Source organism: Eptesicus fuscus, chromosome 14, assembly GCF_027574615.1.
Source record: "Eptesicus fuscus isolate TK198812 chromosome 14, DD_ASM_mEF_20220401, whole genome shotgun sequence".
NCBI classification, from domain to species: Eukaryota; Metazoa; Chordata; class Mammalia; order Chiroptera; family Vespertilionidae; genus Eptesicus; species Eptesicus fuscus.
Genome location: NC_072486.1, coordinates 30790957 through 30805113, shown reverse-complemented (window position 1 = coordinate 30805113; position 14157 = coordinate 30790957). Strand labels below are relative to the sequence as shown.

The 14157-nt window shown below is 36.2% G+C and overlaps 1 protein-coding gene across 12 annotated transcripts in view; it reads left to right on the top strand.

Annotated features, from left to right (window-relative positions):
* The window catches only part of ADAM22 (ADAM metallopeptidase domain 22), a 165862-nt gene that overhangs the window by 130588 nt on the left and 21117 nt on the right, over nucleotides 1-14157 (top strand). For 11 of the 12 annotated variants that reach the window (XM_054726032.1, XM_054726028.1, XM_054726030.1 and 8 more), the window contains exons 22-26: nucleotides 51-170; nucleotides 2496-2664; nucleotides 5842-5956; nucleotides 7558-7648; nucleotides 11480-11497. In XM_054726032.1, coding sequence (XP_054582007.1) covers nucleotides 51-170; nucleotides 2496-2664; nucleotides 5842-5956; nucleotides 7558-7648; nucleotides 11480-11497 — 513 coding nt within the window. The remainder of the gene's footprint in view (nucleotides 1-50; nucleotides 171-2495; nucleotides 2665-5841; nucleotides 5957-7557; nucleotides 7649-11479; nucleotides 11498-14157) is intronic. The other variant, XM_054726031.1, reaches the window with a different exon arrangement.

The following is a 14157-nucleotide window of genomic DNA, read 5'->3' as shown; positions in this document are numbered from 1 at the left end:
TCTCACTGCACATGGTTGTAAAGTAAATACTTGGTACTCTTTTAACACAGGGATGTGCTTTGTGGCTACCTTTTGTGTACCAATATTGGCAATATCCCACGGCTTGGAGAACTTGATGGTGAAATCACATCTACTTTAGTTGTGCAGCAGGGAAGAACATTAAACTGCAGGTAAATATCGCTGACCATCCATGAGAACATTAGTCATCTTCTGAGAATGCAGTTCAGGATTAATTCTGTTTTCAGTTCATATGCATATTAAGCCAAAAAAGAATCTCGCCCATAGAGATGATTGAGTAAATCAGGACAGAAAAGAGACAAAAAGAAGGTAAGAATTAGGGTTTAATTTGCATTTTATTCTTATGAAGGAAAAGAAATGTGAATTTTGGGGTGAAATCATATGTATATTCTTTTACTCTCTTCTGAGATTCCACTAAAATGACACTCAATGATTTTTTTAAAAATTCATATATTCACAGGGAGGCAGAGAAAGGGAGAGGTGATGATAGCAACAACATCTTGGAATGTGGAAAGCAAATGGATGTGTGACAAATGAGTATCAAAATTAAGAAAGCTAATTTGAGAACTAAGCCAATATATACTGTCAGTTCTCAAAAAAACATGGGCAACACCATTTACTATGGAAGAGAGAACAAAGGATTAAGGGACAGGGAAGGGGCTAAAATACAATTTATTAAAGAAGCACTAACAGATTACTTCCCTGGCTCAGCTACAGTGGGTACTGCTCATCCCCCCAGGGAAGATTTGAGCTTTATATCCTGAGATAGTAAAATAGAAGGTGTCCAGATTGAAGAACAACAGGCAATATTGATATCAAGGTTGTATGACGTGGTCCAGTCTCACTGATGTTCAGTCAGAAAGCCCTGAAATTTCCAAACATCTGTCTAATCAGCTATGTGAAGAAAGTTTCTAACATGAAGGGAAAAAAAAGAGATAAAAACAACCAACTAGAAAAACTACCACCTATCAATTTTTAGGAGTGATAAGGTATCCATATCATGAAACAAGAATAGTGTTGTTTTTCAAAATGAAGAACATTCAGAGAAGGAAAACATACTATTGGAAATTAAAAATATGATGGCTGAGATTAAACTCAAGTAGTTGAATTTTTTTCTATAAAACAGGGCAAAAGAAGGAAAGAAATTAACATATAGGAGAGCTCATCAAATTAGAATCAAAATAACAAAGAAATAATAGAGAAAACATCAGGGAGAAAAGTGTCAATGAGTAACTCAAGAGTATTGTCTAGAGCTGATGAACTTGAATTTCTTTATTGATGGGCTCACCACGTGCCTGGTACAATGAGTGAAATTAGAGGTACATTTATACATATCATCATGAAATTTCAGAACATTGAAATTTTTTTTCAATGTTTCCGGAGAGGAGGGGGAAAAAAGATCAGGCATTGGGATCTATAAATAGGAACCCTGGGAGCCAGAAGACAATGGAGAAAATGTCTCCCAAACTAGAGTTTTGTACCCAGACAAAATATCAATCAGGAGTGAGGATAGAAAATGACACTTTTAGATATGTAAGTTCCCCCCAAATTTACTCCCTTAAATCTTTTCTCAGGAAGCTACTGGAAATTGTACTGCACCAAAATGAAGGAGTTAGCTAAGAATGAGAAAGGCAGGGAGTTTAGGAATCAAGATCCCCACCTTGAGAGATACCCTCCAGTGAATGGTGATGGGAAATCCAAGATGCACAGCTGTGCACCAGGTGCAGAGGACAGCCCGATCAGACGGGCACAAAGGAAGTCCAGATGGGAACTCCAGGAGAGAGTCCACAGGAAGATGAAGTGATGTTTAGATGCATCTTTCATGGAGATTTTGACATTTACTAGTAAAGAACTAAGTTATCTATTTGACTCTAAACTCTATGCACGTATAATTTTCATAAAAACGAATAAAAATAATGGAGCTATTGACATGGTACCATATGGATAAATTGATTATGAACATACATTTTCAATATCTATTATTTTTTAAATTCCTACATTATATGCAGGCTTGCTATATTGAATAGTGAATGTACAAGAGTTAAGCCATTCTCAAATGTAATTTGTAAATATAGCAATCGTTTTGGGAAATGTAAACTAAAACAAATTCTTATTTTGTTCAAAACATGTTTGAAATCTTAAAACTATGTACTTATCAAATCAAATTCTAGTAAAAATGGCTTATTTGACTTGTACATGATATCCCAGGCCAAATGATAAAGCTATTTAAATCCAAGCACTGTTATAATAATTATATTGAAATCCTAAAATATATTAGTATCCCTGAAAAGAGTTAGATCAAAAGATTAAATTGCTCTCTCTGCTTATCAGAAAACTCTTATGTTACCGTTTTTTTATTAGATAATAAATAGAAAATAGAGGGAGTGATATTGCCTACTTTTTAGTGTTTATGCATATTCTCAAAATGAATGTGAATGAATGGAATCCCATTTTTTTTCCTCTCCATTTATTTTCAGTGGTGGGCATGTTAAGCTTGAAGAAGATGTAGATCTTGGCTATGTGGAAGATGGGACACCTTGTGGTCCCCAAATGATGTGCTTAGAACACAGGTGTCTCCCTGTGGCCTCCTTCAACTTTAGTACTTGCTTAAGCAATAAAGAAGGCATTGTTTGTTCAGGAAATGGAGTGAGTATTCAGTACCTTGCCATGGGGAATTACTCATTTCTTTTGTATCAGAAATAGATACGACCCTAAACTGCTTGTTTCTGTAATAATGCAAACCATGCTTGTCCATGTTTCTAAGCAGATATGTAAACAGTTATTTTGTCATAGTCATTTGAATATTTCTGTCATGTCCTCTGCAAAAGCCTGGGAATAAGAAACAGTATAACTTCCTAACCAAATGCTTTCCCATTATATTAGTGTGATCTCATCTATACTAATAAAAGGGTAATATGCTAATTAGACCGGGAGAGCTTCTGGGAGACCTTTTGAGCATCCTTACAGACAAAGCCATGGTGGCGGGGCCAAGGCAGAGGCAGTTAGAGGCAATCAGGCCAGGAGGGGAGGGCAGTTGGGGGTGATCAGGCCAGCAGGGGGGGCAGTTGAGGGTGATCAGGCCAGCAGGGGGGGCAGTTGGGGGCAAGTAGGCCAGCAGGGGGGGGAGTTGGGGGTGATCAGGCCGGCAGGGGACAGTTGGGGGCAAGCAGGTTGGCAGGTAGAGTGGTTAGGGGTGGTCAGGCAGGCAGATGAACGATTAGGAGCCAGTGGTCCCGGATTGCGAGAGGGATGTCCAACTGCTGGTTTAGGCCTAATCCCAGGACATCCCCCAAGGGGTCCCAGGTTGGAGAGGGTGCAGGCTGGACTGAGGGACACCCCCCATGCATGAATTTCGTGCACCGGGCCACTAGTACGCTATAATGCCAGTTTTCTGCAAGTGATCTAAGAGACAAATTTCAACAAACTATAGTGGGATTAGAAAGGAGTAAAAAGCAGGGCAGTGGCCACAATATTTAACAACTGGTGTGGCCCAGGCACTGGCTGATTAAGACAGACCATAAGTAACTGTAGCCACACCAGTGTGAATCAGCTGAGGAGAATGCCTAGACCCGTGGTCGGCAAACTGCGGCTCGCGAGCCACATGCAGCTCTTTGGCCCCTTGAGTGTGGTTCTTCCACAAAATACCACGGCCTGGGCGAGTCTATTTTGAAGAAGTGGCATTAGAAGAAGTTTAAGTTTAAAAAATTTGGCTCTCAAAAGAAATTTCAATCATTGTACTGTTGATACTTGGCTCTGTTGACTAATGAGTTTGCCGACCACTGGCCTAGACATAAAAACAGAATTTAGGAAAACGTTTCTCACAGACACGTAGAAAGAGTGGCCTGTTTAAAAGACTAAATTCTGTTGTTTCGGTCATGTATCTACAGAAATGTTTATAGGTTAAAGAAGCATGCTCTATTATTGATTACATTTTGTCATTTTCAGTCAGGAATCCCTAGACTAACGAAACCGTTTCTGGTTCTTTTTCATTCTGCATATGCTGTGATTTCCTTCTTACCCTCATTCCAGATTCACTGCTTGAACCGGTGTATTAGCCAGTTAAGGGATAGGATCTCTGTCCTGGAATTATGAGCCTGCAGTCCTCGTCATTCCATGCATGTCCCCAGGGATATGCCAAGAATTTCCTTAGGGAGGCCTTGCTCTTTTCCAATGCATAGGAATTCTTATTGCACGGGAGAATAGAGAAGGCTTACTAGTATATTAAGTAGCTCTGTTTCTTTAAAGGGCTCTGCTAAGTCTCCTTTCTTAATAAGAGGATGCTAGGGGGAAATACATTTTGGGTGGACAGTGGAAAAGAAAAAAGACATTTTTCTTCGTCATTCATGCTAATGAATTACCATACCTTATTCACTTAGACTTTTAGTACCACCAGACTTAGACCTGCATCATTCATGATATAAATTTTAATCTTGCAAGATAACTATCATCTCTCTCTTAAAACGAGATCAGGTTAGCAAATGATATAAAAGCTTTGTTTTGTTTTGTTTTACAAGACAAAGGCAAGCTTCCCTAAGCTTGAATTTATAGTTATTAAAAAAAGAAAATGGGGGTGAGGGGAGCGGGAAATAAGACACAAGGAAAAATAATCTGGGCAGTAAAAAACTTCTTTTAAACCAGAAAAAATAAAAGACAGTGATGAAATGGGAAATCAAACTCGGGCTTTCTGACTCTAAGCCTAAAGCTTTTTCTTCTTGCATACTTGTTAATCTGCAGAAATTTATTTGAGATCTGTAATTTGTTAATCATATGTTTTTATATTCACCCGAGGATATTTTTCCCATTGATTTTCAGACAGAGTGGAAGGGAGAAAGAAAACGGGGTGGGAGAGAGAGAGAAACATCAACATGAGAGAAACACATCGATTGGTTGCCTCCCTCAGCCTGGGCCAGAGCTGGGGATCGAACCCACAACCCTTTGGTCTGCGGACTGACACTCTAACCAGTGAGCAAAACTGGCCAGGGCTGTTACTCATATTTTACAGTTACATTTCGATGTGGATGAATGTCATCCTCTGACAAATTAGATCAGACAAAAGACAACTACCCAGTGAAAACCTACTGAAGAACTCTGATCTCAAACCCAACTGAATTCTCCCCTGCTTCCCACTCCATTTGAAGTGGCTTTGAATTGTAAGATCTAGGTATAGATTTGGTCTCCTGGATATGTAAATGCAGACAGAATATTATCTGATAATTTTTTAAAATGTGGTGCCATTTTTATGTGAATTTGTCCCCTGTGCTTTGTTTGAGGGAGCTCTTGTTTTCCATGACCTTGAGGGAACTCATCTCTGCAGCTTGTGTTGAGGTGCCAAGGTTATGGCTTTGTAAAGCTTTCCTCTCAGACCACTGCAACGCATCAGGCTTCCCCTCTTCTTTGTCAGGTTTCTCTTGATCTTACCTGCTTCCTAAAAGATGAATAGCTGAATTATAAAGATTCTTCGGAAGAAAGAAACCTTTGTATTGGATCATTGGACAATGATTTTATTTCTGCCTAGTTTTTAAAATCTCCCTTTTATAAAATTTAAGTTAATGAAATTCAAAACAAGAACTTCACTGATGTTTTTAGACATGTACATTTATTTCTCTGTTAAAATTTCTTATTCCCTTTGGGTCAACCGTTGATCTCTTGAAAATATTTTTTAGGTACGTGGGTAAGAAGTAAGTAATTAGCATTAGGAAGAAAGTACTGATAATTTTTCAGTCCCATCAGATTCTAGGCATATAATAATTAGAAATTAATGCTTATTTTTCATGCCTCTGCACCAGAGAGCTGACTTTCCCTCTGGATGATTTTGGATTTCAGGTTTGCAGTAATGAGCTGAAGTGTGTGTGTAACATGCACTGGACCGGTGCTGACTGCAGCACTTACTTTCCTCTCAACGATGATGAAAAGACTGGTATAACTCTGTCTGGCAACGGTAGGTCCTGAACTTGGTACCGTTATGTAGTCTTTATACACAAGGAAGGAGAACACTGCCCTTCAGATAGTTTCATTTGGATTATTGTTATCACTCAAATATCAATTAAATCCAGACAATGATGAATTATAATATGCATCTAGGTCCACATTGTGAAACTGATCATTTCCATTAACTTGTAATGATATGTAATATTGAATTTAGTGTTCAGACTGAGATTTCTTTTTCAAGTTTTGTGCAGTACTTGTTTGGGGATGACAACAAACCTTAGCATTTTTTTTTTTAATTAAGAAAGTAGTCATAGCCCTAACTGGTTTGGTTCAGTGGATAGAGCGTCGGCCTGTGAACTGAAAGGTCCCAGGTTCGATTCCGGTGAAGGGCATGTACCTTGGTTGCAGGCATATCCCCAGTGGGAGGTGTGCACGAGGCAGCTGAATTGATGTTTCTCTCTCATGAATGTTTCTAACTCTCTATCTTTCTCCCTTCCTCTCTGTAAAAAATGAATAAAATATTTTTTTTTAAATTAAGAAAGTAGTCATACTTAACTTCTGAATTTGAAAGAATAGCTTTATATTTTGGGACTGAATAAATAAGAAAAGAAATAGAATTGATTTTTAAAATTTTTGTTGACTTTTAAAAAAATTATCTTTATTGTTGAAAGTATTATAAATGTCCAAATTTTGGTTGACTTTAATATTTTTTTATTATATATTCTCTTTTGTCTTCAACCTCAGTTCTATAGCCTGAACTGTGTGTAATTCTAGAACTAGTAACCTTGGCCCGAGTGTCCGGAAAGGGTTTATGGACATGGGTCAGAAATAACAGGTGCAGTTCTAAAAGCTAGAGTGGCCCAAATGGATTAAAGAATGTTCAAATCCTGAAACAAGTTCATCTCCAAAGGATGAGGAAAAAATGGTTCATTCTGACCATACAGACAGGTTAAAAATCTTAGCCAATGTGACTCTAATCATAAAGTTTAGAATAATTAGGAGTTTGGTATACACCCAAGCCAGTTTGACTCAGTGGATAGAGTACTGGCCCAGGGACTGAAAGGTTTTGGATTTGATTCTGGTCAAGGGCATGTACTTTGGTTGCAGGCTCCATCCCCTGCCCCGGTCGGGCGATTCCGGAGGCAACCAATTGACCTGTCTCTCTCACATCGATGTTTTTCTCTCTTGGGTCTCTCCCCCTCCCTTCCACTCTCTCTAGAAATCAATGGAGAAATATCCTCGAGTGAGGATGAAAAAAAAAAAAAAAGGAGTTTGGTATCTGTAGTCTTAGCAATGGTGGTCTGGAGCTTGTTCCAGCAGTTAATGCAGAGATGCTGCTATTCCGGTCCATAGACTTAAGTTACTTGTCAAAAGTCACACCATTACTTAGAAATAATCAGGGCAAGAATTGGAACATACACAATATTGATGCATATTGCTAAGTTATGGTTGATTTTTCTTCCCGTTAAAAAATACCTACTTATTAAAAATACCTTAAAATAATGTTGTTGGTGTGAGGATTACAAATCTGGAGAATAAATTCCTGAAAGAATTTTATATCAAAATTTCAATCCCAGAGATTGATTTTCATTGTTCCTTTTTCCTCTCCAGGTGTTGCTGGTACCAATATCATAATAGGCATAATTGCTGGCACCATTTTAGTGTTGGCCCTCATATTAGGAATGACTGCATGGGGTTATAAGTAAGTGAAATATCTCAGTATTTTTACTATCAAAGTACACTTTAAAACATTTTGTTCAAGAGAATTAAACACCTATAAAGTTTTGTGTTGGTGAAAATCAATCGGGCTCAATATTCAATCAATGATTGTACTTGGCATGATTCGAGGTGATAATAATTTATCGTTGTTTGTTTTTAGAGTTTGAGATAACTCCCATCTGTTCTAAAAGTACTGAATGTTGTCTTAAAACCATTATGTGAGCCCGGCCGGTGTGGGGCTCAGTGGTTGAACATTGACCTATGAACCAGGAGGTCGCTGTTCAATTTCTGGTCAGGACACATGCCTGAGTTTTGGGCTCGATCCTCAGGGGTGGGGGGGCATGCAGGAGGAGGCAGCCCATCAGTGATTCTCTCTCATCATTGATGTTTCTATATCTCTCCCTCTCTGAAATCAGTAAAAATATATTTTAAAAAACCCATTATGTGAAGTAAAATCAGTCTAAATTGTGTCTTACACAGAGGTTGTGTTGGTTTACTCTTTGAGTGACACAGGTTCTATCTTGACTTAAACCATACCCAGAAATCTAGGCAAGATTGTCTATTAGAGAGCACAGTGCTTTAATAATAACAGTCATAGCAACAAGAGCAGCAGCCGCAGATCTGATACTGAGTGCTTGCGATGGCCGTGCCTGGGGCTGAGGGCAAAACCTCTTCATCTGCACAGCCAGATTAAGGAGGCACTATTTGTTAAATATGTGGGTGTTTTTGTGTGAAGAAAAGACTGCTTAGAGATGTTTGTTAAAATTGAAATTCAACTTTCAGTTATAGCTTTTAAAAACCCAATTCCTTCCTTATGCGTCAAAGTTCGCCTTGCAAATTTTTTTTGGTTCAATTTATAAATTTTTAAAAGTTATGCCATATAATTTTTTGAAAATCAGATCCCCTTAAGCATTTAGCTAAGTAAATGGCCTCAAATATTCCAAACACTTACATATTTAATATGTTCCATTTACTTAACTACTTCAATCTTATGATGTGAAAACTGTCCTTAATATTCAAATAATTTATTTCATTTTAATAAATTAAAACTTAAACAAGGTGAACCCTAAGTTCTCTTTAATATTTCAACTTAAAGCTCATGGTTCTACTGATTCTGATGCTATATCAGCTCCCAGCCCTAGCGTTTCTCCATTTGTGAGTCCTGTGACTTTTGCTAGGCACTCTGCGCATTACCTTACTTTATAGCATTTCCCCCCTCATAGACCAAACTTAGTTCAATAAAAACTTGGGAATTAGAATATTTCAGACTTTAAAATTACTCCAAAGCTTTCAATAGATAGGCACTATGTAATTGTTTGCTATGTTATTATTATCACCTGGCATGATCTTAAACCAGTTGAATCTAAGGAAATACCTTTAGAAGTGTATGTGGCTGCTGCTTGTGGTGAGGTCAGGACCCTGAAGGAGTTTCTTTGACTGAAACGAGAGAGTGGTTAGTTTGCTGCAAGCATTAAAATACAGAAAGCCATTTGATGAAGGCATTATTAACATCTCACATATAGCATAGTAACGTTTAGCATAGCGAGCAAGGAGAGCACAGCATAATAGTAATGGTTTGCCCTGATTAAATGAATGTCTCACTCTGTACCAGCTCATAGATGCTCAATACCTCTGGGCCTCTTTGATGTGCAGGTCATTAGGTGTATGGTATACTTACACTTGCACAGGCTGATTTCAGCATAACATTTGGAGTTATGAAGTTATAGTCCAAAAGGAAGGCTTTTCTGAATATTGTTTGATCTACCCTCACACCTCAGGTGAATTACCTCCATCTTGGAGCTACACAATATCCTTGACTTGCCTGATGCAAGACTTACGTAGTAATTGCCATCACAAGTGTTTTAAAGTAGCTCAGTGGTTTCATTTTCATGTGAAAGAGGAAGCAAAATTGTCAGCTCTGTGTTGTGTGATTTTCTGCCACCTGCTGATGCAAGGTGTTATTTAATTTTTAATACATTCTTAAAATTTTGTATTGATTTGAGAGAGAGAGAAACATTTTATTGATGTGAGAGAGAAACATTGATCAGTTGCCTCCCACACATGCCCCAACTAGAGTTCGAACCCACAACCTGGGTATGTGCCCTGACCAGAAATCAAACCTGCCACTTTTTGGTGTATGGGATGATGCTCCAATCAAGTGAGCCACACCAGCCAGGACAATATTTCATTTGTAGAATCTTGGAAAAAAATAACCTTTCAGAAAATACGAAATCCTAAACATCTTCTCTTGCTAATGAAATGACCTGTGCTCATTTATTTTAATGATTAGAATTAAAAGTACTTCTTTCTGTATATCATTTCTTATTTTTATGAAAATTTTTGAAGTGTCATTGTTTTTATTTTTATTTCTAAATATATGTACTTTGCAGATTCATTAAGGAAAAAGACAAATTTTTCTGTACTGCAGTATCATCTTCATAAATAATTTGAACCTAAGTGATGAAAATTTTAATGTTACTAAACTTATAAATAATATGTTTAAAAATAGAATGAGAATGTAGAAAATGTTAATACAGAAATTAATTTTATTAATATGATGTTCCACATATTCTATTTCAAATTCAAAAAATGGATTTAGGACCTGAGAGCTCATTTATTTTCTCATTAATCCTTCCAATTAAACTTTCTACCCCTTATTCAAGCCTTAGTGAGTCGGGAAATAGCAGAATAGGAAATAAGGAATACTCATTGGAAACTGGGGGACCACTCAGGTAATCAGATTGAGAGAAAAAAAAAGTAAAATATGTTGAATAAAAAGATTCAGGACTTATATTTCCCCCCATCTAATGGTTTCAGGAATAAAAAATAATTAGTAACTAATTGGCACTTTTAATCTCATTAGCTCATTATTAAAGGAGATACTTATTGGGCACACAGAATAGATCGGCAGGTAACGGTGCTCCAAACAAAATCCCTGAGGAAACATTGTCTTGACCTTGGAGGAAAGAGCCCACTATTCAATTGGCTGACTTTTCTAACTTGTCCTCAAAATATTAACACCTAGTTAGGTCATGATAGAAAATTATAAATTAACTCTTTTGTGTTAAAAGTCACTGGTGCCTCAATACCACATTCCCTAGAACACATTTTTTTTCAGGTTGGTTTATTTTAAAACATGTAATTTTATTGTAGTATATGACCACGTAAAATACAGGAGACTAAACTTTGAACACAGTATTTCTAATGTGAAGCTTGTGAGTAAGTAGTAATAACTTTGGAGGCACATAATAGCTGTGAATTAACTCACTCTAATTTATCACACATGATGAAATAAAATGTTCTAGGGTCCACTTACATTCTCCTACTTTAAATCCTTAGGTATAGTTTTAGTTTGGGTATATATTATATCTAAAAAGGAATGGATTATGATTTTTATTTTTTAAAACAATTTATATAAGTAACTTGATTACTTAATTTTATTATTTAAAGCAATATACACATCTGAAAACCTGTATTTGAAACAGGGTTGACTTTAGAACATTATTAAATACAGTATTTAATATGATGCAATCAGTATTGAGAAAAGTTACTCTTTAATAGCTGAAGTTTTTATATTTTAAAAATAGTTATTTGAAAATATTGTCATTAATCCTTTGGTGTCTCTTCTCCTAAAGATAACTGAAATGTGTGTTTTTGTGACTTTGGATTCCCTGTTTTAACTCTGCTAGTCAGAATCCTATAGTGGAGACCTTTCAATGAATGCTAGAGCTTTTATGTTTAATGCTCTCTCTTAATGTACTTTTGTAGGTAATTAATTCTTTTTTTTCCCCCTTCTCTACTTGTCCATGAAAAGAAACTATCGAGAACAGAGGTATGTGATGAGAATAATCAACATACAACTGAAAGTTTTAAATCCTATTCGCATCTTTGGAATTCATACATGCAATTATAAGTCAGGTTTACTTTTTTTATGCTGTAGTAGTCATACACTAATCTTGATTTTTCATGACCTTAAAATGATCATTTTAATAATGGTGCTGTGAAATGTATTAATTTTAAAATATTATTTAATTTTAATGTTTTTTTTCATCCAGCAATATTACAATTATTTGTGTTACTTTTATAGTAATCTATGGGGAAATGGATTATTTTCCTTCTAAAACAAGTGTCCTCTATGTTAAGGTGTCACCGTTTACATTAATTAGCTTTCCTTCATGTTTATAACACTATTATTGCCTAGTACTTTTGGAGGGGATTTATTGTTTATTCGTTACTGTTGTTATATCAGTAACTTCCACTCACAAGTGATGCATTTCCTATGGGCACAGTGTTGTGATTGGGAGAATAACCTGGCACGTGCTGAGCCTGTTTAATCTCTGCATAAGAAAATATTTTTGTACTGAATAGATAATTGTACAGGTAGTTAAAGAAATGTTTTGCATAGTTGGAATCTGATTGCCATAGTCAGGCACCCCATTCATCCATAACCTTAAAATCTATGTTTAATCTACAGCATAAAAAGGGATACAAAACATTTCTATAGATCTGTAAGAATTTATTTTTTAAGTAAATCTAAGTTAGCCCATATTGAGTACACCCTTTTCATTTTAAAAAGTACTAATGCTGTTAGCTATTAATACAAAATGAAATATCCTGGAAATTGATAGCCCAGAGCAGGTCTTGTACATCAGAGAGTTACTAGTTTTATACTCAAGATATCTTTGCAGATTACTACTTACTTAGCTTTTCCTACTGTTTTACTAAATGCCTGTGGCTGATTAGGAATAAGATGTAATAAACATGGCAAGACTTCTTCAGGCCCAACCACAGCTTTCATTTTTTCACAAGTGAAAATTGTAAACTTTACCTTCTCTTTCCTTCCATGTTGTAATTTAAAATTTCTATAAGATTTAGCCGTAAGTATCTACAGTCTCCATAAATAAATGGTGCCCACAGGGTACCAACTGAGATCCTGGTCAGTTAACATCGGTATTAGGAAAAAAAAATAGACCTTTCCCTGGAGTAACTAACTCCTTATGAATGCAAAAAGTAAAACAGGCAAAATGAAATTGTATTAATTTAATAAGTTAAATTAAAACTTAAAAACAATTAGATTTCTCTGTGCCATGTTTTAAAACTCTTGTGTGTTGAAACACTAGAGAAGAGCTGGAGCCATTTAAGCTTTCTGTTGAGTAGAAGTTTATCATCATATCAGAAATCTAAATTTAGTGGCTTTCTTTAGGGAAAAACAGAATTAGGCTAAGTAGACAAAAAATTGATGATTCAACTCCCATTTCCGTAGGAGCTAAAGCTGTGATGTGATTTAATATTGCTGACTATGTAAAAGGGAAAGTAAAGTGCTCCAAGATGTGTCCTCACCAGGGACACTGTCCGGAATAAAGGAGTTGTCCACAGTACAAAAAAAAAAAAAAAGATGAATATGTAAAGCTGTGCCCCAGTCTTATTCTCACTCAATATATGCATAGGTGTAGTTAAGGAGATGTTTACACTAAGACTCTGTGTACTCGGTATGATTTCATGTCTGTTGGTAGTACTGATCATCATTTTCTCAACCTGGCTCCTCTTTTAGAATCTAGTTTATGTTTTAAACTAGATTTAAATAACATCTTAAGCAGATATTTGTTTTATATATTTTGATTTGTTTTAACACAACCTTGATTTATTTCTGCCCTGTCCATAGTTAATGATTCTTGGGTTTATACAATAATTCTCACACAGTGGAGGAGTAGCAGAATGGACTTTAGATCAGGAAGCCATGAATGTATAAATATCTGCTGAAAGATTTTTCTTTTTGAGAATATATGTTAAGTGATTATAGAGAAAGTGGAAAGGCTAATGGACAAAGGCATGCATTAAGAAATGTACAGTCTTGTAAAAATATTTTCAAATACTCAAATAAAGATGTGCCCAGTTTCAAAGGATTCCAGGAAGTAGAAATAAGAATTTTGAGTTGTCCTTGCCTTTAAATCGAGTTTTTCTTTGAGGTTCCATGGTAAGAGGACCAATTGACAAGGAATCAGACACCTACTTGCTAGTATGTGGTGTTGGGAAATCACTTAAACTTTCCCCAACTCTCAAACCAGATAGAGTTCTTTGTCATCTGTAAAGCATTATGGTAAGGGAAGTTACTAGTATGTGGTCTCTGAAGACTTTGTGTTACTCTGATCTTCAAATGGAAGAGATGGATGTGGTTCTCAGAGAGGAAGGCGGCATTCATCGACATAAGTGAGCCCTGCACATACTGGTTAAGCTGGTGAAAGAATTGATGAACATAAAAGTTTGCTTTGACACTAAATGCAAGACCATATTAAATAGGTGGCCAGTTATCAGATTTATGTTAATTACATAATGGCTCAGAAATGCCAAATTGGGCATAACTTTCAAAATATTGGAGAGGTCAGGCAAGTAATTCTGTGAAGATACCTAATAAATTTTTCCTCTGAGAACATGTCCTCATGGTTTTCATTATAGGAAGGAATTTGTGATAGGTTTAATTGCAGGTCTGACGAA